Below are 26,701 nucleotides of genomic sequence, written 5' to 3' on the forward strand. Positions count from 1 at the left end.
ATTTTATAGTTTTATTCTGTCATTGAATATGAATCTTTGATAATTTCGACTTAATATATGGATGGTGTATAGAAGAGGTTAAACCAGGTAGGGGACAAATGTATTGCTAGAAAAACTATTGATTTGTTGCTCAAATAACTTTGATGTTTTGTTGATATTCAATAAAGAGCCATTGCAACATCAATTATGACAAGATTTTCCAGTTTGATAATTTGGGGATATGGTATGTGAGAGTCTGTGAAATGATATATAAAAGCCAAATAAACAGGCGACATTGGCATATTGCTTTGGCCACCTAAAAGCATCTCTGCCATCTGCATTTTAATGTGCTATCGACTCAAGATATTGATAATGAACAATTGAAAAATAAATAATAAGATGAAACCACGCTTCAAGGAAGTAGCGGTTGTTACAACTTTTAGCTTGATTGTGGAGATAGCTGACAGCTTACAGGAACCATGCTCCAGTATGTTCCTGGGTTTAAACTAGTACTAGTGTCTCTTGTGAAAGGCCATGTAGAATTTGGGATAACATCTCGGCTGAGTAACGGACACCTATGCCATTAGAGGCGGACACCGATTCAACTAGACCACTTTGACCCTGGTAGAGATTAAACCCACAACCTCTTGGGTGAGAGTTGGACATCTATTCCACTAGACCACTCTTACTCTGGTGTGGTTCAAACCTACAACCTCTTGGGTGTGAGGTGGACACCTATACCGCTAGATCACTCTCACCCTGGTGGTGATGGAACCAACAACCTTGTGGGTAAGAGGCAGCACCTTTACCATCTCGTGGGTGAAAGGTGGACACGTATTCCACTAGACTACTCTCAACTCGAGCCCACAAAATCTTTGGTGAGAGGAGGACTCCTTTACCACTAGACCACTCTCACCCTTGTTGGGATCAAACATACAACCTCTTAGGCCTTACAACTAGAGCACTAGCACCCTTTTCTTTACATACACATTACACAGAACCACGGGGCAAAAAACTAATTTTCAACGGCTAATTTTCAGTGTGTACAAACAAGCAAGATGTATGAAAATTGTCAACAATTGTATTTTATATTAATCATTTAACAAGCAGGGTGTTGCTCAAAACACATAATTAGAACAAAAAACATTACACCACAGTGATACACAGACATGGTTACTTATAATGTACATTAACATTTACATCTATATCAGATTTATATGGAACCAACATAATCATGGGAACATATACAAAATGTTCATGGGAACATATACAAAATGTTCATGGGAACATATACAAAATGTTCATGGGAACATATACAAAATGTTCATGGGAACATATACAAAATGTTCATGGGAACATATACAAAATGTTCATGGGAACATATACGAAATGTTTATGGTTTACTACTTACATGGATTATTAAGCTATAGAAGCCATTATTGTAAAATTATGTACATACAAGTATGACTTTTTTCAGTTTTATGAACTAGACAATCAAAATCATAGGAGGTCTTGAGTCTACATGAAAGAAAAACTGTAGCCTCATCATTCCCAGTGATTAGATCCATTATAGTGTGATACTGAAGGGTACAATCTGAACATGATTATGTTTGAAGCAAACAAATAAAAATATAAATAAATTATGATCACATAGGATATAAATGTCATGACAAGCAGAAAGGTAGAGCTCTGTAGACAAAGTACTGTCACTGAGACGGCATGCTCGACGATTCCGCCTCTTTTTCAGTTTAAAGATTGCAAAGTTTTAGTGAAACATTTTTACTGCATTGATCAGTGTGAAATTAGATTAAATGCAAAACCTTAACTCAAATTTCCTTATCAAATATATAAATATAGGAATTTTTTTTGCATCATGCACAATAGAGTTATCTAACTAATTAAGCAGGTTGTATGGTTGATAACAAATGTCAAAAGTTTCAATGCAATACATGTTGTATTTGCTGAGATGTTGACTTAAATGTAGTAACATGCTAAACCTTAACCAGAATTCCTTAGTTGAATAAAAACGGGCCATAATTAGAATAAAAACGGGCCATAATTTGCATTCTATGCAAGATAGTGTTATCTTACTTTATTTAATTAGGTTGGATGGTTGAGTACCATTGTATAAAGTTTCAATGCAATACATCAAGTTGTTGCTGAGATATTAACCTATGTTACTTGCATGCAAAACCTTAATAAGAATTTCTAATAATAATAAAGGCCCATTATTTGCATGTAATCAAATTAGTGTTATCTAAATTCATTAATTAGAGTTAGATAGTTGGGAATACATGTCTAAATATTCAATGCATCACTTGATGGATTTGCTGAGATAGACTTGAAGGTGCTTACATGCAAAACCTTAACCAAGGTGTGACGCAGACACTAAGGGGAGTAGTATACCTCTCCTTATTCTTTAAATAGTCGAGCTAAAAACTGGGGGTTCTGAAACAGGAGCCAGGTGGAAATATCTGGTGGAGTGTTAACAATTCATAACCTTGGTGCTATAACTCCTTAACTTAATATAGACATAGAAGCAGATATTGAGTTATTGAAATAAGGTGATGATACATTGTATGTGATAGGAGTTGAGTTTGGTGGGAATATCCTGACAGAGTTTTTTTCATTTACAATCCAGTACAATGTATGTGTTAGGAGTTTAGCCTTTAAAGCAAAAGACTAATATCAGGTAGATAATTAAGTACCTTATACAGCAGAAATTATTTTTTTGTGTTGAAAACAAGAGGCTTTTTAGATTAAAAAGGATTTCAAATCTGAATACAGTTTGAAAAAACTGAGATTTCCACCTACTGGTGCTGCATCCCACTTTCCAGCTGTCCCAAAGTTGAAGCACAGAACCCATAATGAAAATTGTTTCCTTCAAATTCATTGCATTTAAACAGAATGCAAATGGAGGAATTTTATATAATATGTGTTCGTACGCACATTAAGACTAATTGGACCAAAATTTGTGTTCACCAATGGAATGTTTAAAACAAGGTCACCTAAAAATAAACAACAGAAAAATAGTGGATTTCATTGCCATACAACATTTAGAACAAGAATCTCATGCAAAAGTATTCCTGTACAAACTACTTCAATGTTTTGAACAGGGGTGAGTGGTTATTATACAATGATGACCTAGTTTTTAAAATGGTATTTGTCAAATTAAACAATGTATATTTTATCAAAGTGTTTATGGGTTAAGAAAAAAGTTGTAAAAACATGTTTTTTCTACTTCAACTATTAATAGCACAAAATGAATCAATACCAATGAATAATTAATAAAAGGAAAGGTTAGCAAAATAGTTTCCTTTAGAAAAAATACAAACTTCAGGACCCTAGCACTGCCAGCGGATTCCAGTGTATTCCCATTTCTCTCTGTCAAACAATCATAATTCTACAAATAGTTTTACCGGACTTATGGTCCTTGATATACATAATTAGGTATATTACCTGATCAACTAAAGCACTTATTTCATTTGAACATTTTCCATAGTTTTTTAGTTATTGCAGAAGATAAAAAAAATTCGCAAAGAAACCTGAGGTAGGACAATACCATGACCTTTTCTTTGCAAACCCAATCTGACAAGTTAACAAGCAATATACATGTTCCATAATTATAAAAATAAACCCCAGCAGAAAACCAGATGATTTACACTAGTGTGCTGCAGTTGATGACCGATGTTCACCAATGCACACAACATATAGCTGATATGTCTAAAGTGTGAAGGCAATTTGGGAAACAAAACCTCGAACCTCGGAAAATCTAACATGAACACATCATTCAGAGCACCTAAAACATTTAACTCTGTTCAACACTTCTACAATATTTATAAGTCAAACATTATACTTATCACTAAATATGAATAATCACTATCTACTTTAACAAGTGAAAACAATCCTCAGTAAGACATGAACTACTCGGGGTTAAGCTGCAGAGTTGTGGAAGGGTGCTGCCTCTTGTATTTTTTAGATAGATAGACCTTCTTCCCTCATTAAGACCAGCTTGGGCACCGCTCTACCTTTATATAATTATATATTTAAGACTTTCAAATATTTGTTTTGTTTTACTTTAAACTTATAAGATTATTAATACATACAAACTTTATGTGTTTGGCAATTAAAATTCTTTACAGCCCGACACAATATGCCCTCTTCTCCCTAAGCACCCTGTCCCTTTTCTGCAGCCCCTGCCCTTTTAAACAACCTGCATAAAACCCTTCAAGTGCACAACTGAAATGTGCTGCCATTGGTATTTGTGTAGAAGTGTCAATAACAAGGAATATGATGTGATATACATCACCTAACAGGAATCCAGCCTTAGGAATGCAGACCAGCCCATGAAGCCCTTAACCTGACTGGCCTCAGTAAATGTCAAAGTACATGTCATCTATACAGAGAAGCTCTATTGGTTAGTCAGCTTCTCCCTCCATCACCAATACAGGTACAATGTCACTAAGGGCTAAGCCAGACCACCATAGAGGGCTGACACCATCCCTATTCCCCCTGTTGGTTCCCACGCCAGTCCCTGTTTGCTTGGCTGGTGACTGTCCCGTGAAACTAGGACTCCTGTGGGAAGAGAGTGTCAAAGTTTTCCAGAAGTAGAAGTGTAAAGGTGTTGAAATGCCCTAGAGCGAGGAGGGAAACCTGACCACGTGGCCAAATCAGATTGGGACCGAGACAGATTGCCAGGTTCGTACATGTCATCTTGTTCTTGTCTGAGTGGGCAGCAACCTGAAATATAATGCAAAAATATGATACAAATATGACGTCATTGTTTGAAAATAATGTAAACAAATATAATTGATGACATTATTAGGATATTTTTAGGAACATCTAATTCTCACCAACCATTGGATGAAACATTTTGCCGATCTCTGAACATTTTTGAGAGAACTACTCTCAACAGCTGAGTGTTTTAAAAAACACTACCTTATTACAGCTACATGTAAGTGTTTATAGAGCACTACTATCTCACCAAAGAACTAAAGGGCTCTGTTTTAATACATAGTATTTAAAGAGCAATACTTTATTACAGCTAAGTATTTCAAGAGCACTGCCTTAAAATCCAACTATAATCAAGAACACTGCTTTTATAGTATTTCAAAAGCATTGCTTAACAGCTAAGTAATAAAAGAGCACTGTTTTAATACCTTAGTATTTTAAGAGCACTGCTTAACAGCTAAACATTCAAAAGCTCTGCTTAACAGCTATATATTCAAGAGCACTACTTAACATTCAAGAGCACTGCTTAACATTCAAGAGCACTGCTTAACAGCGAAATATTCAAGAGCACTGCTTAACAGCGAAATATTCATGAGCACTGCTTAACAGCTGTTTTCCAATTAATATAGTAAAAACTTGGATAAATAAACACAGAGTGAGTGGATATATCATTATATACAAAAACATATATACAAGGTACCAGTGAAGTTATTATTATATACACATATTACCTCAACAAGGAGGTCCACGATGTATTTGAGCACTATGCGATTATCCTCTGGTAACTCCTCTCGTAACATACGCCGGGCCTCCTGCAGTTTACGGTCCTTATCCTGGCCTGTTAACAATAATTCATACTAATTCATTTTAAGTTGATGATAAAGACAGCTATAAGCCAATATAAATCACCGTTGAGTCTGTTTCCTGGGTAGAAACCAGTAGTGATGTCTAATGACCGATCAAAATGATCATGCCCCTGCTTGGGATGGAACCAAAAACCCTTGGGATAAAGGCAGACATCTAACCATTAGACCACTTTCACCTTGATAACATTTATAATTATAGTGATGATTGCTATATTGGAAGGAAAGCGGAGGGACAGATGATTAGGAATAGTTGACAAAACCATACATGAGGGATCAGACTAAAACTTAGTTTTTACCATTTGCTATTCTTGAATTTTGAATGACAATCAACCTGAATGTTTCTTATGATAAATGTTTTAAGGTAAGTTTGTCAGAGAGCTTTTTAATATAATCTAGACAATTGTTTTTGTAATAAAAAACTGACGTCTCCCCCTCTGCACATTTCAATATGGTTAACAATGGTAGTGAGTTACTTCAAAATCTTTCCAGCTGTTCAAGAGATGTGCAGCAGACACTAAATATAATCACATGACCTCTGACTTCTAAATATGACTTTGAACTAAGCTGATTGTCAGATGCGCTCTACACATCATCTCAGTATGGTGAACATTTAAAGCAAGAATTTTATTGAGCTGACAAGATTTGTGATGAACAGACATACAGATGAACAGACAACTCGAGCAAAAACAATTTGTCTCACCATTTATGGGGGTGATAATAGATATATTTATCAAATTTACAACAGATACAATGTACAAGAATACTCATACAGTACTTATCAAAAAACAGATACTGGGTTATATATGGTATCCTGCGCCCTGTATATCCCATATCAGGTCACCTACTTACCACAATACATACAGTCAAACCTGTATAAGTGGCCACCCTTGGGAAAAGATCAAAGTGGCTGCTTAAGACAGGTGGCCACTTAATCCAGGTTGGACATTTCCGCCACTTTAGCTTTGTTCAAACATAGGTCGAATATGTATCTTAACCACAACCTCACACCACAATCAGTATCATCAGTGCTATTGTTATTAAAGAAGATTAAATACAGATATAGATAAAATAACTTCATTTCAAATGTATAAAAAAAAAATACATAAGATAAATGATTTATGCTTTCATATTCCTCCAAAATTGCACACTTACGCCTAAGCAAGAAATTTACTTGACTCCGTCCACAGTTAAACTCCTTGGCAACACTTCTTGCACTACGGCTGTTTTCTAATAATTTTATACACTTGACATGTTTGTTTAGAGTCAAACACTTTCGATGTGTCTTATTTTCAGCCATAAAAAAAATAATATATATATCAAGATGAATGCAATGTAAATATCTATTCGCAGAAATATAAATCTGTTCACTTAAAAAATTAATATGGAAATTAATACACATCATGACTCGTTTCACATCTTCAAGAGACAAAGCAAACTGTAAATTCATAACAATCGATGGTCTTCATAAATATATGATAATTAAGTTCATAATTATTAAAGTATCTTCATGAATTGTGTCAATTCTGATTAAAACATTAGCTTCTTGTTGCGTAAACATGCATGGCAATCGTGTGATGTAATATATATTTTCACTAGATAACAGAAATATCCATGGCCGTCATTCTTTCTCGTAAACTTCAGTATGCAATTAAAGCTGTGTAATGGAATTTACAAGCAGAAGTGTCAGTGACAAGGGATAAGTGGCCACTAATTAGCGTTTATATGGCTTCATGGGGTTAAAATGTTGTGGCCGTGACTGCGTTAGACAGTTGGTCGCTTAATGCACATACTTGATATAGTAAAAAAGAAAGGTGGAAATCAGGAGTGGTCCTATAATGCAGGTGACCGTTCAACCAGATTTGACTGTATATATATCAAGTCTACAACCTGTTAATAATGTCCAATTTATAGTAAATGTTTGTTAAATGTTTCATTTATTCATTAGAATTGGAAAATAAGACACCATTTTAGTATGATATAATTAAGTGACCCAATATGCTATAATTTGGATTCATGTGCAGTCATAGTCGCTTGCAACATTCATGTTGGAGGCGTGATGTATATATATATATTTGTTTAATAAATAAATACTTGGTATCTTACCATGCAGCCTGACTATTGGTTCATACAGTTCAAACGTGAGTATTGGTTCTTTGAGCTCTCTCAGGAATGTTTTCAAGGTAACCGCAGCGATCGTCACGTCATTGAACTCCTCAAAGTTAACTATCTCCCCATGATTAAGTCTCTGCTGGACCTGCTTCAGTATGGCTGCATTGGCTGACCGACGGAATATGCCCTCAGAGTCGAGTGCTGGAAATACATTAGTGTATTTTAAAATACAAAACATAACAAAATAGTTAATTTCTACTACAAGATATTTTCAAATTCAAACTATTTCCTTACATACTTGTAAAACAGTGAAGTAATACAGTCTAAAGAACTTTTTACTTTAAAACTTACATCAAGAATAAAGTTAAAACTTTCTCATCTGAAAAAGTACCAAGCACATCAATGTTCAAATTCTCAAATGCAGCGTACCATTTCCCCGCAGGAACTCGACCGTCTGCTGTACTGCTGGTGGAATTACCTGGTTGTAGTTAGTTTTGATCCTGAAACAATCATTCACACCAACATGATTCAAATTGTCTTAATGGACGTTCCTCCTTAAGAGAAGCCTGAACACATTGCAGCATGATATTCTGAAGGTTCGGTGTTCCATCACCACTGTAAGGCTTACTTTCCGCCACTTTCTTTTTACAAATACGAAATATTGGGGAAATGTATGACGAATGTGCAGGGCCTGAATGCCATGGTTCGGATTAACATGATTACCTCATTGAAATGCCAAAGCTAGTCTCATTTCTATTGAAAATGAAAGGGACATAACTCAACAGATATTCTAGCTATGGTGACTAGCTATAATTACCCAAGAGCAGACAACTATCTTATCAACAAGCAGTTACCAATTGCCTTTAAGTCAGTTATTGAAGTGGAAACAGGTATTTGGAAACATTAAACAGCTTAATTTCCTTACAGAGCACAAAGAGGAATACTCACATGTCAAGGGTTACGCCAAACTGTTGTGTCTTAAGAGAACTATTGTTTCTCTGTACCTCTCCAGTGTACGGGTAGGCAGGCTTCTGGGTGGACACAATATTGGCATCATGCCTGGAAAAAAAATACATCAGGCTATATAATCAAGTCAAGAACTCATTTAGTATCAAAACATTTCATAAAACAATTTAAAAGGGAAATAACTCTAAAATAATTTTATAACAAGGGTGTGACAGAATTTGTTTTTTCTTGGAAAAAAAAGACAACCTAATAATGATGTTGATGTCTTACTTAAGAACAAGCGGTGGCACTTTGAGCTGGTCAAAGTGTAGATGGGCTTTTAGCTCATGAAGATAGTTGACATACATCAGCTTTTTACCAAACTTGGCACTGAAACAGGAAAATACACGCTTATAAAAAAACACCTTAAACACTACGAGACACTGTGTTTTCAAGGGACACAGGACTGCTATAACAAGAACGCAGAGCTTTCAAAATGGACACAAAGCTTTCAAAAAAGGCACAAAACTTTCAAAAAATATGTTTTAAGTTGCATGCATGGAGTCCTGGGCCGGTATTTATAAAACATCTTAAGTCATTCTCCTAAGTTAAGTAACTCACTGATCAAATGATATAATAATTTAAAGATATCTAAAATACTTAATAGAAACTGACTTTTTCAATATACATACTCTTTTTTTTAAAAACACTTTAAAGTTTCTATTTTATTTGACTTTGAAAAAAATTACGAAATAAACTTAGGTTAAAAAATTACTGAAGATGTTTTATGAATACCCACCATGGAAATCTGCTGTGTCTCATTCAGGATTTAATTACCCATCTATTGTTGTTTTTAAAACACTCGTTGTACAAACATACTTACATAATAACGGCAACCACACATAACAACCAACTTCAACTGTCATCATGAATGAAATATTTTGTACAAAAACAAAAAAATAAAGAATTAACTACTGAGTATGAAAAACAAGCTGAATTGTTTTTTAATGTTAAGCAGATAACAAAATAACAGTTTAGTTTCCATGTATCATATGGATACAAGATGATATATAGCGTTATCATAGTAAATAAACAATAAATAAATATCTATAACAAGCATGCATAAAAAATAAATTCATGAATAGGATTTCTTGGTGTATTTTTATAAAAACCCACGTATGAAACCAGATTTGACCGCCAACTCTTCAAGAGTTGAGACTTTCCAACAATGTATAAGGATATGCAACCCTTCAATTGACATAGATCTGCTTCATAGTAGCCCAACATGCACATATTTCTTTTTCTAAATGGAAATCAAGACACCTCAGAAACATTTTATATACTGGTAACTTAGCATATTTAAGAATGTTTTATATACCGGTAACTAAGCATATTTAAGAATGTTTTAACCAAAATATTATAGTGGCATCTTTTTGTACAATAATGAAACAGAACATTTATCATGGAAGGGTTGGACAGTAAGATGGGGATGAGAGATTGCGGTGTGTAGAACAAAACTTCACTCACCTACTACAGTCAGCACACAGAAAAAAACACACAAAATAAATGTTAACAATACAGCATAACAGCTAGGGTAATCATTTTAATACGTATATCATGAAATATTCATACTAAATTCGACAAATATCTCAAAATTGCTATATGTCTTGTACATTCTGCCAAACTTCTGTGGTTGGTTTTTATAATGATGTACATGTAAAACAATTATGTTACATTGTAAAACTTTTAGGCATTGAACACATTTTGATTACATGTATGTATACAGTATATTTGACAGTCATACAAGCATTGTTGCAATGTTATCTAACCACGCCAGACTCAGTAAAAGACATCATCAGCAACTCTGGTACTTTATTCCATTCACAGTACAGTAGTATTTAGGCAGGGAAGAATAATCTTCTACCAAAGAAATTACCTGTTACAATTTAATACTCTCAAACTTGGATTAACCATGACATCATAAAGTTACTAAATATAGAAAAAGAACATATAGCCAAATTTAATTGGCTGAGATTCTGAAGATGTCCCCATTGAGATTGCCTTATTAATTATTAATGATGAAGAGATTATCCTAGCGAAATTTCCCTCGGTATTCAATGGAGCAGAGTGTAAAAGTGTGCCGGGGATCCGACCATTGTCAATAGTATATGATACTACATGTAGTATTGAAAAAACTGGTAATATAAATAAAATAAATAATAAGTAAAATAAAAACAGTCATAGGAAACAAACGCCCATCACCATATTTTTTCACAGTATAGGAATATTTCAGTCACATATTGTGAACTTTAAAGATAAATTTGCTGTTAGTGGGATACAATATAAAAGCCAACCTAAAGCCACAAACATACCTTCTGAAGGTCACATCAAGCGAACAGAGAAACAAGAGTGATTATACTGGCGTAATCTACCTCTATATCGTAGTAACTTAGAAGTAATAGTCATCAAATTTAATTCAAAAAAGTTTGAGATACTTGTTTTTTTTTGTAAAAATGGCATCAATTTTTTTTAACATAAATAACTTTAGAAAAAAACAATTAAATCCACAAAGAGATGCCACAATACTTGTCATCAAACTTACATAAAACTTGGCATACAAATTAATCTTTAAGGCCTATGCATTCGTTGACACAAGTCTATTCAATATTTTACTGGTATAACCAGAAAAAGTAATGGGTTTCATTTTTGCTAAACATTTGAGGACACAAACATTCTCACTACTGTAGAAAAGAACATTAAAAAAAACAATTTATTAATGCCAAATCAATGATAAATGATTCATAACAACAGTAAGTGGTGATAAAACTGTAGAACACTATTAAAAATGCTTTTAAAATGCTATAAATTACAGGCACTTGTGATAATGACTACAAATGGCTGTATCAACATAATCCTGAGACCTAGTAGAGATTTCCAACAGTAGAAATGCATGCCCTCACACTGACTACTACTGACCAGCATGTACACACTGAACAGCATGTCAACACACTGACCAGCATGTCCACAAACTGACCAGCATGTACACAAACTGACCAGCATGTCAACACACTGACCAGCATGTACACTCACTGACCACTACTACTGGTAATCAGCAATTCCATCCCCTGACTATTACTGACCAGTATGTATACCGGTATATACCGACAACTACTGACCAGTATGTATACCTGTATTTACTGACAACTACTGACCAGTGTCCAGGCAGGGGTACTGACCTGATGAGAGGCTTAAAGATATTCCAGAGAATCTTGATGAAGTTGCTGGGGTGGACAATGTACAGGGCCTTGAGGTTCTTCTTGTATCTGAAATATAATGGCTTGACTACAGGCAGGGAACAGAGTATTTTTACAATACCGGTATATTTATATCATACCAAATGATTTTAGCTCGACAGCATAAAGTTATGATTTGTATATTTGTTAGAAACCAGCACTAGAGTGTGCCTCAACCACAACCTCTTGGATAAAGTTTGGTGGGATAAATAGTGTACCATTAGACCACCTGAACCTTGCCCTGACACTTGATCTGTGAAGCATGAAACTATTATGATTAAATGGTTACCGTAATTCACCTAAGAGTTTGGACACTCTAAATATTCGGACACCAATAATTATTTTCCAAAATAATTTATTTTGCGTACCTAATTTTCGGACACCCAAAGGACATCAATCATAACTTTTACAGTTACCAAGTTTCACAGGCGAACATTATTGATTTTTATCTTTACAATGCCTGGCTAGATTACCTAACCGTATACACCACTGTGACAAGTTAATTAGTTACTACCCATCCTAAATGATTTATTGCCTGTTGAAAAGGAAGTGTGATATATTTATTGGAGGATTAAAGAAACAACAAGGGCAATCAAGGGATTAAGAAAACATAGACATGACATGTTTGTACAACGATCTGCCAATAAACTATCAAACTTGTACCACACTTACAGACTGTAAGAATCAATAATCGTACAAAGTTATACATTAATCCTGCATAGCAATGTCCATGCTCTCCACGAGATCCTTTAATTAACTTGATGAAGGATTTACACTTATAGGCGTAATAATTAAGTTTATGACCATTGATTACTACGGATAAATTAATAAGTGGTAAAATGCAAACATGAAGAAAAAAGGCAAGTTAAACAAACATGTAAATAAAATGTAAAAATGGTAATTTTCTAGGTTTTCGGACAAAATAAAATTAATTTAAGGTGTCCGAACTCTTAGGTGAATTACGGTATATCACTTTCCATGTTAATTATGGCATTGGTTTGATCATTAAACAAATTTGTTACCTTCCTTTTCTTTATGGACTTGTAACAGCAATAACCTATATTAACAGAGTCAAATACATAAAATTGTTTTAAAATTTTAAATTAAAAATTAATACTCTGGTTTTATTTCCGAAACCTCTTAAAGTTATTACACAAGACCACATACTTCCTGTCGAGTTCCCTGTAGACTTGGACCATCCATGAGAGGCGTGGTTTGTTTCGGCTCGTGAGGCCGTGGTGAAAGTACACTATCACATAGTCCATCTCCACGTACGGGTCCACTGTACGCTTCATAAACCTACAGCATAACTAACAGTCAATAGTGCCCCATGGAACAAGATCTTGATGCATTAACAAATACCTTTTAATCATCACATTTTTACACATGGAAATTAACACTGTACGGTACTCCTTAAGTCTCATAGACAAGAAGTACCCAGAAAACAAACTGATATAAGTAACTTTTTTGCATTTCTCATTGACCATCTCACAATAACCTAGAGACTTTTTTCATTAATTCGAAAATGAAAAGGAAAATATGAAATCAAAAAGACATTTGTTGGTTGCATCAATAACATTCTTTATCAATTTCTTTAAAAAAATGAATGAGGAAAACTCTATACCAGGATAGAAGAAATATTCTTATTTAATAACCCAGGATGTATGAACTTCAGTAAATCAATTCAAGTACACCATGAGAACAATTCTTATCAAACACAGCAGGATATATACAGTCTTTTTTTCAATCTAACATTTAGTAATTATGCAAATGAAGTTAAAAGCCTGCCTACTCTAGAAGCCTGCCATGGTCTAGGTCTGACTTGGGCGGGAGTTTACAGGCAGAGAAGATAATGATCTTTCGTCCATACAAGTCGTCCCCGGCAACCTCGATAATTCCGTGCCGTGCCACATCGTGGTACTCTTCGTCCACTGGTGGCTCCTCCTCATCCTGTGAGTGCAATAATGACTTATTACTCAATATAACATGAGTGCAACAATGACTTATCACTCAATATCACATGAATGCAACAATGACTTATCACTCAATATAACATGAGTGCAACAATGACTTATCACTCAATATAACATGAGAGCAACAATGACTTATCACTCAATATAACATAAGTGCAACAAAGACTTATCACTCAATATAACATGAGAGCAACAATGACTTATCACTCAATATAACATGAGAGCAACAATGACTTATCACTCAATATAACATGAGTGCAACAATGACTTATCACTCAATATAACATGAGTGCAACAATGACTTATCACTCAATATAACATGAGAGCAACAATGACTTATCACTCAATATAACATGAGAGCAACAATACTCAATATAACATGAGAGCAACAATGACTTATCACTCAATATAACATGAGTGCAACAAAGACTTATCACTCAATATCACATGAATGCAACAATGACTTATCACTCAATATAACATGAGTGCAACAATGACTTATCACTCAATATAACATGAGAGCAACAATGACTTATCACTCAATATAACATGAATGCAACAAAGACTTATCACTCAATATAACATGATTACAACAATGACTTATCACTCAATATAACATGAGTGCAACAATGACTTATCACTCAATATATCATGAGTGCAACATTATTACCCAATATAAAATGATATCAGGAAATTGTGTTGGAACTACTGGATTTTGGTGAAGGGTATTTCTTATTTATTTATTTCAATTTAGCAGTTCAACTTACCGTAATGACTTTACTCTTGGAAGTCTTAATTATTTATGCAATAAATATACTTTATGGGCAATCAGTTTAGACTTACTTATTCAAAATACATGTTAAAACACTGCAATTAATTAAAAATTTAAAATTTTACGAACTACTTCTACTGATGTACTGGCATACACCAGAGGTTGTTTCGATGGAAAATGGCCGAGGAGTTCCAAATGTGGTCCAACCAAGTTCTTCACAGGAGATGAACCATATTCACAGTGGTCCTAAATATCCTGCTGAGGAATATTAAGCCCAAGTTTCTTGAGAAATGAATAAACACTGAGAAATTTATGAAAAACTTTGACAAAAAGTTTTATCTGAATATTTGCTCTGGTGACCTATTTTTTTTACCAAAGATGATCCATATTCACATAAGTCTTGAATATCAAGTGGACAAATTCTCTAACAAAGTTTCATGAAGATCGGATAAAATCTTATGTATTTATGACATTTGTTTTTTAAAGCAAAATTGTCAAAGACACCCTCCTACAGGTTGGCACAGCCGGTTTTCACCGATCTATTTTAAACCTAAATTAAAAAATCTGGCTATTAAAAATATACGAACCAATATCAAATACTACAGCTTTATACAGTGAATTAACCCCTTCACCAATGTATTTTAACCCTGAATTTTTCGATAAAAATCCAGCTAAATATACAAATCAAATACCATTATTAAATCAAATACCATTATTATTATTCAGTGATTCAGTGAAATGTTTTACAATTTGGAAATGAGCATTGCAACATTCACTTAAAGTATTACCATATGATTATGATTTAGTTACATAATTTTTTAGTTGAATAATTTTTTTAATATGACTGACTGTAAGGGGCACTTACATTTAAATTCACATAAAACTGGCTCAATGACATTCCAATTAGTACAGTAAAAAAACACTTCAAAGAACAATGGATAGGAAGCAAGTCCTCATAATTCGTTATGCTTAATATATCCCAAACACTTTCTTACAAATGGCAATGAGATCAGAACATCTAGGCTATTGCAGTTTTTTGTTTTTGTCATGCGACACTGCATGCTCAAATTACCATGAAAGATTTATTATACAAGAATGTGACAGATTCGGTATTCAGGTAGTATTACTGTATCTTAGTGGCTAAGCACTTCCTTATTGAAATAACTGGAAGAAAAGTTTACATACTGTATAAGTTATTAGATCGAGGACAGTTTTACCTTTGGAATGAATTTAAATGATAATATGATCAATGATAATATGATCGATCAAGTGATTTAAAATAGTGCTGTTACTCTTAACATTTATTGAAATAAATAGAACAGACTTAATTGATATAAACTATTATTGCTTAAATACAAATAATACATTAGGCTCTTATTGAAAATATTTCATGTGATATATTAATTGCATTTTTTTTTAGTTTATAAGTGTAAACGAAACCAAATTTTTTCACCACCTCTGAGTGATACTTCCAACTATGTGCGTAACGTCCAATGGTATTGCAGATATACCCACAGGGTACAAAAGGAAACTATTTTTCAAATTTTTCTTAGTCTTTATATGTTTATACAAACAAGAGGCCCATGAAGGCCTATGCTCTACTGGCATGGCTCTTGTGGTCATTTTCAATGTAGAGCATGTATGTTTTGGTAATTTGCAACAAACATATAGTTCATTTGGAACATTTTGTGTTTGGGTTAGCTGAAAACATTGCACGTTCAACATCTGAGGACAGAAATTGTTGTAAGCAGATTAGATGCATGAGCTATTTTATTGCTGTAGCTTCAAAAATAAGAAAGTAGGTCAAAAGGTCACAGTCAAGGTCATCCAAGGAATGCATTTATATTTGTTTTCAAAAATGTACACATGGTCCAAATTTCATTGCTGTAGCTTTAAAAATAAGAAAGTATGTCAAAAGGGGTGGGGCCAGCTTTGGCCACAGGGGCATAATTTCAACTGTCTTGGTAGAGGGTCATCATATGATGCTCCACTACAAATATCAAAGGTATGAGCCTTGTGGTTTGAAACGAAGATTTTGACAGTTTTTCTTATATAAGTCTCGAGGAAACTTGTGACCCCCGGGGCAGGGCCAGTTTTGACCCCAGAGGCATAATTTAAACCACCTTGGTTGAGGACCATTAAATGATGCCTTATTCAAAAAAGCAAGGGTCTGGGCCTAGCGGTTTCAGACAAAAAGATTTTCAAACAATTCCCTATATGAGTATACCAAATCTGTGAACCCTGGGGCGTGGCCAGTAATGACCCCAGGGGCATAATTTAAACAAACGTTCACAAGCAATTGTGTTCAGATGGATGCACAAACAACAGACACTTCTGCTCTTCTGGCCAATAGAGTTAAAAAAACAACCAACCCCAACTGTAATTGCGATCTCGTTTTAACAAGGGCAAGGGAGAGTACAGCATAAAATCTGGCTGGTTTTCGAAAGGAACCAAGCTCTGGTGGATATCTAACTACTGTACAAGTTTCATTGAGATACAATAAAAACTAAAGACTGTATGGTGTTTACAAGCAATTGTTTACAGATGCACTGACACAAATATGACATACACATTGCCATCGCATAAGCTCTACTTGCCAAAAACCACAGGGGTCAGAAGCAAATTGTTCATAATTATATTTTCTTAGCCTATATATACTATATACACATTACCACAGGGGTCAGAATTGAACTTTTTTTTATTTTTTCCTAGACTACATATATACACTATAAACACATAACCACAGGGGTCAGAAGCAAATTATTTGTTTATATTTTTCCAGCTTATATTATATGCTATATACACATTCTGTTCCCTGTGGTAACACCCTGGTGGAACGTATGGATCAGAGGCAATTCAGGTGCCTGTCTTATGAATATGCCCAAATGAACCTATTATCAAAACAAAAGCTCATAAAGCCATTGTCACTGCTCATCTGTTTTTTCCTTGCTGGTAAAGGAGCACAACTTGATGACTATTCATCCCAAACGTTGTTGAACCACTTGCTTCTAACTGAGACATCCTGGGTTTGACTCCTGACTTGGCCGCAGACTTTTGGATGAACCAAACTGAATTCTTTCACTAGTAATTGACAAACAGTTTTAAAAAAATTGCTTTAGCCCTGTTATATATCATCCAGCTGTTGAGTAACCTCAGAGAGCAATTTTCCAGTGCTGTGGACATGCAAGCTTGTGCTTGTTTCGAGAACTACCCCATTGTAAGTTTTGTTGGTTGCCACAAAGCTTGATAAGGAATTTTATCTTGGTTAACCAGCATGATACTAGATTGGTCAGAACATTGTGCAGAGGAGAAAATGGATTAATTATAGTATTGTTACAACTGCTTTCATTATAATTGTAAAATTGTTGTATCATATCAAACTCACAATGGGTCTGCCAATCTCCTCCTCGTAATCCTCTTCTATGAGGCCGTCGGGCGTGATGGAGCCACCCCCACGGAACGGGGAACTGCCTCCCGCACTGTTCCGGGTCAGCTCTGTAAAAATAACACACACAGTCATGCCTTATGGTCATCTTCTCTCTTGCAAGATCCCAGGTGGCAGTATTGGTATTAGTGATTATGGATTTTTTTAAACAATTATTGTGTATTTTGTCTGAAAAGGCTGCCTGACACTGAGGCTATTTTATATAGACTACAAGGTAGGATATTGCTTAGAAACATTGAAAATAGCTAATATGTACAAAACAAAATCCCTCTATTTAAAAGCAAGTATAATTAAGAAAAGTGAAATTAATTTATTCCATTATCAGCTGCTAAAAGGGCCTAATATGAAGAATTTAAGGAACTTAGAGAAGCATAGAATTTTAAAGAATACAAAAAGCTTTTTTCTCAAGTTTTAGAATATCAATAGTTTTATAAAAGAAATAATTCAGCTTAAAAATGTCTAGCTAAAAATATTGTAACTAATGCTAGAACAGTCAATGAAATAAATTAAAAACTTGCATACATGCCATACCACCAGCTGTTAGTATCATACCACACTATCAAGCAAGAACACAAAAAACATTCAACTGTAAGTGTTAGGCCACACCTCTTAGTGAAAGCAGTCTAAACAATTTTCACTCCACTTCAAAATCAGCTTGGCTTAAAAGTGTGTGCAGAGTTACAGATAAGGGTTGTAATGAGAGTTAATACACTTAAATTACAATATGTAATTAAACATCTGTTCGAATCAATATGAATAAAAATTATTGTAAGGGCGTACAATCAATGTACAACTGCTTTTAGCAAAATGGAAGATTGCTGCTTAATCAGTGTGACTGTCAAACCAATTCAACTCCTACTAAGTTATCTCCCTTGACTTGAAAAGTAATTACTTTGTGGTGTTTTTAATCAATACAGTTCTGCCATTAGAATCAAGCCTATCAGTTTTATACTCATCATTATTTCATTTATTTTACTTTAGTCTTCATTTAATAAAGAAACATGTGTGTTTACATAAACTTCATCAATTGACCAGTCCCCAGCCTTCAATAAAACAATCAGTCTACCTTGACCTGTCCCCAGCCGTCAATAAAACAATCAGTCTACCTTGACCTGTCCCCAGCTGTCAATCAAACAATCAGTCTACCTTGACCTGTCCCCAGCTGTCAATCAAACAATCAGTCGACCTTGACCAGTCCCCAGCTCTCAATCAAACAATCAGTCGACCTTGACCAGTCCCCAGCTCTCAATCAAACAATCAGTCGACCTTGACCAGTCCCCAGTTTTCAATCAAACAATCAGTGGCCCTTGACCAGTCCCCAGTTCTCAATCAGTCGACCTTGACCAATCCCCAGTTCTCAATCAGTCGACCTTGACCAGTCCCCAGCTCTCAATCAAACAATCAGTCGACCTTGACCAGTCCCCAGCTCTCAATCAAACAATCAGTCGACCTTGACCAGTCCCCAGCTCTCAATCAAACAATCAGTCGACCTTGACCAGTCCCCAGCTCTCAATCAAACAATCAGTCGACCTTGACCAGTCCCCAGTTCTCAATCAGTCGACCTTGACCAGTCCCCAGTTGTCAATCAAACAATCAGTCGCCCTTGACCAGTCCCCAGCTCTCAATCAGTCGCCCTTGACCAGTCCCCAGTTCTCAATCAGTCGACCTTGACCAATCCCCAGTTCTCAATCAGTCGACCTTGACCAGTCCCCAGTTTAAGTTAATACATGTAAAAGCACATGATTGCATTCTCCAATTGATTAACTGAACAATCTTACCAATGATCCCAAAAGGCTGCAGTAATTGCTGTAGCAACTGGTCAATTGCAATTACACTTTATTGATTAAAACCCAGGTTAACAGCCCACTTTCCTCAAAGACATAAGAGTGTATAATAAACTTTAATTATACAAAAATATATGTACTAGCTCTGTGTTTGTCCAAACAGCAGGGGCCAGAAACAAATTATTTTTGTTTATTTAAGCCCATATGTATATATATATATTCTATATATATTTACATATATGAAAATAATTTGTTTCTGCCCCCTGTGGTCAAAACAAAACACTTAAAAATGCATTCAGTGCCAAAAACCCCTTTGGTAAATAACTTAGACAAAACTATCTTATTATTGGTGGGAAATTAATTAATGCCCAAATGGGAATGTTAGTGGTCCTTTTCTTTATATGCTTTTGTAATTAAATAAGAATTTAGCCCTTGATTTCCATTGGCAAGGACATGAGCATTAACACTTATGAGACAGATGTATTGATTTTTTAGCGAAAAACATCCTCATATTTTAAAAGATTCAGGCACAACCATTGTGGACATATTTTTTTCCAATGACCATGGGGAGTTTGTCCCACTGCTCCTTCATTCAGTGAACCAAACTTCATGCTAGTTGTCTTCAAACATATTAATACATTAATATTAATTAATGAACATGCTTCAAATAATGCTCATATAAAGAGCATGTTAGAAATTATTGCTTATAAACATGCTACATGTATGACAACTTGCAAAAACCCCACCACATACTGAACATAAGTGCTATATTCATTAGAATAGATACATTGTAAATAAACTAATAGATTATGGCGTCATAAATTATACATTTGAAATATGTGTATACATTTTATAAGAATAAAATATATCTTTTACAGCTCCAGTGTTCGATAGTGTGTTTATTTTCAGAGCCCCTGAATACAGATCACCAGTTAGTAGCAAGTCAGAAAGCTTCCGAGAGAGAGGCGGGAGTATAATATACCTTCTCCAATGTCCCAGTTGAGAACCGGGCCGCCGTACGAGATATCACTGTTATGGTTTATCTCTCCTTTGTAACAAAATACACACATGTATAGGCAAGAACCAAGATAAAGGAAATAAAAAAACAAAGCAACCAAATGCACCATAATACAGGAAAAATAAACAATGAAAAATGTGTCACAATATATCATGAAAACAACAACTTGAAAATAATTTTAATTCATGCTATATTTCTTCCATAAACATGACTTACATGTATCTGCATGAAACTAAGAGCAATTTTAGATTGTTTTTTTAAAAATGATATTATATTAAAAGGTACATTCTTACAAATTTGTTCTGTTTATAATGTCCTGTTTTTCTTTTTCAAATCATGAGGAACTCTTTGTTCAAGATACATCGCTCATTAACATGACAATGCCAAAATAAAGAAGCATGCAACAGTGTTCTTCATGCATTCTTATATCCTCCACTGACAGTATACAATGTAACAGCATCAAACCTGGTCAATTCAATTTCACGACAAAAAGTGATGTAGGTCATTATGCAAAATGTTTTTTTTGCCAGGTTTGATGTTATACATATTTAAGTGCGAAACCAGGGTAAAAGTGTTATTGTACCTTCTAGTTCAGCCTCTATATCTAACTCAGCTGCACAAAAACAATAGAACGCATAAAGTTATCTCTGATATCAGCTCATAGTGATAATAATGTTAACATGTTATTGTCAAGTGTATTTTTGATGTATGCCGAATTACATTAATTTTTCACCTTATTGCCTGCAATAAAACACAACACAGCTTTCAATACAAAATGATACATAGCATAGCACTCTTTCCATGCTAAGGAAACATATCTAACATCAATAGACTTCAAACATATTAAAATGAAATAATACACTCATATAAGTATTGCACAAATATTCACAGTAAGTATAAATGCTATAACAACAAACTGGTTCTGAATTCAAACTAAATCACATAAAAACCATGATGCTACATAGAGGGAGCCAGAATGATCAATGTTAACCCTGGATTACCTTCCTTGGCAGCTAGCTCCAGGCCTCCCTCATCGAACTCGAGCTCTGGGTCCTGGAAGTCTGAGATGGGAGTATCACCTGAAATAGCAATTTGTCTGTTTAAGATCTAACAGTTAATAGTAGGACAAAAACATAAAACTTAAGTCAAAGAGTACCACAGCGGAAGTTTTCGCTTAACCCACTTTCAACACGTAATCATATCATATGCCTGACCAAAAACCAAAATTGTGATCTGATTAGAATGTTTTTTTTCACAGGGGCAAGCTATTTTCCATCCTTTGACTGTTTTTTCATCAATGTCAGTTATTCAAGTCAATGCTTATAAAAATCAAACATGATTTTATTCCTACTAGCGTAACCTGTGTTTTCACTTGCAGTTTTTGTTATAACCTTTTGACCTTAAAGCTGCACTCTCACAGTTTGAATGTTTTGACAACTTTTTAATTTTTTGTCTTAGAACGAACCAATCTATTCGAAAATGCATGGAAACAAGTTATTCAAGACTGCTGACAAAAATTCAGAACGCAGATTTTCATATTTAAGTTAAACAAGAGGCCCAAAAGGGCCTATGCTCTACTTGCATGGCTTTTGTGGTCATATCAATCCAGAGCATGTATGTATGGGTAAAAGGCAACAGACATATGGTTTATGTTTTGTGTTTGGCTTACCTGAAAACGTAGCACGTTCAACATCTGAGCCCAGAAAGTATTGTAAGCAGATTAGTTCCATGAACTATTTTAATATGTGCCAAGTAAAAGTCATCTGACAAAAAAAAATGCTTTCAAAACTGTACTCATAGTAAAAATTTCTGTAGTTTTAAAAGTTAAAAAAAGTTGGTCAAAAGGTCAAAGTCAAGGGCATCCTAGGACAACATTGATCAATTTGAACAAACATTCACAATCAATTGTGCTGAGATGGATCCACGAACACACAAAAAGATTTTTAAACCTTTCCAGATTTATGTTTACCAAACCTGTGAACCCTGGGTGTGGCCAGTAATGACACCAGGTGCATAACTTAAACATTCACAACCAATTTTGTTACGATGAATGCGCAAACTACAGAACTTAAAGCTAAAAAATGGCCTTTGGGCTTTCAACAAGAACAAGGCAGAGTAATTCACAAAATCAGCTGCAGAAGCAAAAAGCAAATTGTCTCTCAAAATCCTAGACTTGCAAATTGTCTCCCTTAACTCTAGACTTGAATTTACATGTACATGTAAACTTGGCTAAAAATAGAATTCGCTCATGCAGACCTGGCTAAAAATAGAGAGCATTTCTTTAAAACTTTCATGGCCCATAATCTAGGCATTCATGGGCGGATCTGGCTGGTTTTCGAAAGGAACCGAGCTCTAATGGATATCTAGATACTGTACAAGTTTCATTGAGATACAATAAAAACTGAAGACTGTATCGTGTTCACAACCAATTGTTTACAACCAATTGTTTACACAATATAATTTTTTTATACTATCAAGGGCCATAATCTAGGCATGCATGGGCGGATCTGGCTGGTTTTCGAAAGGAACCAAGCTCTAATGGATATCTAAATACTGTACAAGTTTCATCGAGATACAATCAAAACTGAAGACTGTATCGGGTTCACAAGCAATTGTTTACAGACGCACGAACGCACGACCGCACGGACGCACGGATGCACATACTACGTACACATTACCATCGCATAAGCTCTTCTGGCCTTTGGCCAGTAGAGCTAAAAATTGATGTTTTATGCATTTTCCTTAAACCGTTAGTAACAGTTTAAGACATAAAACATTAATTCTCGAACAGAAGTATAAAATATTGTAATCTGACCTTTTTTAAGCAGTCATATATCACTAGTTTGCAGATATATATACACAACAAGAGGCCCAAAAGGGCCTATACTCTACTTGCATGGCTTTTGTGGTCATATCAATCCAGAGCATGTATGTATGGGTAAAAGGCAACAGACATATAGTTTATGTTTTGTGTTTGGGTTACCTGAAAACGTAGCATGTTCAACATCTGAGCCCAGAAAGTATTGTAAGCAGATTAGTTGCATGAACTATTTCAAGTTTCATTGAGATACAATCAAAACTGAAGACTGTATCATGTTCACAACCAATTGTTTACACAATAACATTTTTTTATATTATCAAGGGCCATAATCTAGGCATGCATGGGCCGATCTGGCTGGTTTTTGAAAGGAACCCAGCTCTAATGGATATCTAGATACTGTACAAGTTTCATCGAGATACAATCAAAACGAAGACTGTATCGTGTTCACAAGCAATTGTTTACAGAAGCACGGATGCACGAACGCACATACTACGTACACATTACCATCGCATAAGCTCTTCTGGCCTTTGGCTAGTAGAGCTAAAAATGGGCTCAATCCAAGACAAAAAATAAAAAAAGTTGCCAAAACGGTAAATCTGTGAGAGTGCAGCTTTAATATAAAAAATAGCATGTTCATTAAGTGATTAGTCTTCATTTAGTTCAAGGAGCCCAACTAAGTTAGCAAAGGCAAGTTATTCAAAGAATGGATATAAGGATGATAAAAAACACTGCTTTATAGGTCAGCAAAATAAATAATTTATAAAAAAAAATGAAGGGGCATGAACTCATTGTTTTGATTCACCTTAAAAGTTCCACAACTGATGGTTTTATGAATGCAAAATAGTTCTGCAGATTACAGGTCCATGGCAGGCCTCTTTGACAAAGCTCAAGCCTCTTTTGTATAAATATTGTACTCAATCATTGGGAAAATCCACCTATGATATTCTCAGCAGTGTTACAGTAGCTCAGTATGCCAAGATTGATGTCATTGAATTTTCAGAGACTGATATCATATAAATTTGATGTATACTATCCTGGTAATAATAATAGTTTGAAAAAATATATTTCCTGACCTGCTGTATAATTGGTTTACCCTTTATTTATTGTTATAACCCTGTTTCTCAGGTCATAACTATCACTATGCCAAATCCCAACCGACTCCTAAAATTTGATTACAATTATTCAAATAACTCTATCATAAATTATGTATCATATACATGTATTGTTATTTTGTTACATTGTGTATTTACACCAGCCTTTTTCCATTTTCTGTTTGAAATACATCATTTGGTACTAGCTAGTCCCATGGTTATTTGTCAACTTCTAGAATACAAAATATCTGCCTCTACTGTAAGGGGCGGTGGGAAAACCCCACCCCATGTCTCTGTGAAGTTAAGAACATCAATCTACAAATAAGGTTGTAATTATTAGTGTAGGTGAAAAAAGTGTGCAGAGTCTGGGGTAGTCCAGATAAACAGCCACTTAAGAGTCTTTGACAATTTTGTTTTGGCGACTTTCTGGGATGTCTGACTGTCCGTGTAAGGCCCTTACCCACAACCCCTGGGACAAGAGCATGGCATTCTAAACAACGGAGCTAACCGGGCAGCTGATTATAAACCCCACACACTACACTTCCATTAAGAACTTGAAACTGGAAGTCTGAACTTCCTGTCCATCAATATTGCAAGTTTTTCACTGCAATGTGGAAGTTTAGGTCTCTCATATACAATATTTTGTTTAACTATTTTTTAACTAGTATGTAAAAATAATACAAATGCAACTATAACTTGCCAAATTCACAGATTTGATTTATAATAATTCTTTTTACTTGAAGACTGATTAAAATTGTGACCATATAAGTAATATTGACCTCCGGTTATGATATTTTGAACTTCCAAGCTTTCACCTTTAAAAGTTTTCTTCAAAATTATGGAAGTTTTTGTACTTCCAAAGAATCAATTTTAGAAGTTTTAACCTATTTCTAGACTGTTGGAGGCATTCATGCCACAGGTACCTACATTAAAGTAAACCTTCGAGGAAATGTGCGCCAGTTGTGCGGATCAACCCCATGACCTTGGGAACACTAGCATGGCGCTCAAACCAACTGAGCTGACCGGGCGGCTGGTTTTAACCCCCACACACTACTAAATGTTAAAAAAATCCCTTAAAACTTAAGTTAATGCGCATTAGTGTGGCTAAGTCTGGGGCTCTGATCTACAGCTACCAGAATGGCTCTCTACGATCTCAGGTTACCAGGCAGCTAGTTTTGACTCAGGCTTGCAAAATATTACAGCAAAACCATTGTTGAAGGTTTATTTACCTGTGTTTTCCAAAATGTCTCCGTCAAAGCTCTCCTGAAATTCTAACTCTGATGGGCGCAAATTCTCTGCCATTATGTTTGTGTATTAATTTCTTATTTCTATCCTATAGCTGTAACCGTTTGGTATTGACTCATAATGCACACTCGACGTGATTCACATCTGTCAACACTCAATCGTTAAAAGTGTCAACTCCACTTGTCAAACTCAGCCTCCCAAATAATGAGAATCTTTGCAACGATATTGCATGAACTTAAGCGGTTGAAATGAGATCTAATTATCGACGATAGGGATTCCTTTCATATTCTTTAACGATGGTGAAACGTTTTTTCCAAATAAATGAGAATGTAAACATAAATGAATTTACTTCCGATGGGCGGAAGTTGTTGACTGCCAACATGAAACTGTTTTGTAAAATTGGCAAACTTCACAGTACACTAATAATTTTTGAGGTTACATTATACTAAACTGTGTTTCTCAACGACGGGTTGCATTGTCTTGAAGTACTGTCACATGCATTTTATATTTAATAAGAGAATGAAAAAAAACCCTCGAGAAACCTATTTTTGTTTGATATCTGGCTTCTGAATGTATTCATTTTCCATTTAATGCACAACAGTACTAGTAAATGTTTTCCATACAGGACG

At 34.9% G+C, this 26,701-nt stretch overlaps 1 protein-coding gene across 4 annotated transcripts; it reads right to left on the reverse strand.

Moving 5' to 3' along the window:
- Positions 1-1,042: 1,042 nt before the first annotated feature.
- Positions 1,043-26,488, reverse strand: LOC128237364 (rho GTPase-activating protein 1-like). Of its 4 annotated transcripts, XM_052952821.1 has the most exons (14): positions 26,057-26,488; positions 21,917-21,994; positions 21,499-21,528; positions 20,880-20,945; positions 18,054-18,163; positions 13,716-13,873; positions 13,091-13,222; positions 11,867-11,953; positions 8,922-9,020; positions 8,634-8,744; positions 8,115-8,185; positions 7,680-7,886; positions 5,442-5,548; positions 1,043-4,719 (listed from the first exon to the last, which is right to left on the reverse strand). In XM_052952821.1, exons 1-14 carry the CDS (start codon positions 26,127-26,129, stop codon positions 4,546-4,548), a joined length of 1,503 nt encoding a protein of 500 aa, XP_052808781.1. In that variant the 5' UTR covers positions 26,130-26,488; the 3' UTR covers positions 1,043-4,545. The 4 variants fall into 4 exon arrangements, with proteins under 4 accessions (XP_052808781.1, XP_052808783.1, XP_052808782.1 ...); XM_052952823.1 differs by lacking the exon at positions 20,880-20,945; XM_052952822.1 differs by lacking the exon at positions 21,499-21,528 and having other exon boundaries at positions 26,057-26,487.
- Positions 26,489-26,701: the final 213 nt, after the last annotated feature.

This window comes from Mya arenaria, chromosome 6 (genome assembly GCF_026914265.1).
Source record: "Mya arenaria isolate MELC-2E11 chromosome 6, ASM2691426v1".
NCBI classification, from domain to species: domain Eukaryota; kingdom Metazoa; phylum Mollusca; class Bivalvia; order Myida; family Myidae; genus Mya; species Mya arenaria.

Bases quoted from the DNA above. Each gene is read 5' to 3' on its own strand.
- LOC128237364 (XM_052952821.1), bottom strand. From the start codon at position 26,129: ATGGCAGAGAATTTGCGCCCATCAGAGTTAGAATTTCAGGAGAGCTTT. The intron at 21,529-21,916 runs GTAATCCAGGGT...GTTTTTGTGCAG, and splicing joins GGAGCTAGCTGCCAAGGAAG to CTGAGTTAGATATAGAGGCT. The intron at 13,223-13,715 runs GTAGGCAGGCTT...GTTATGCTGTAG, and splicing joins GACCATGGCAGGCTTCTAGA to GTTTATGAAGCGTACAGTGG.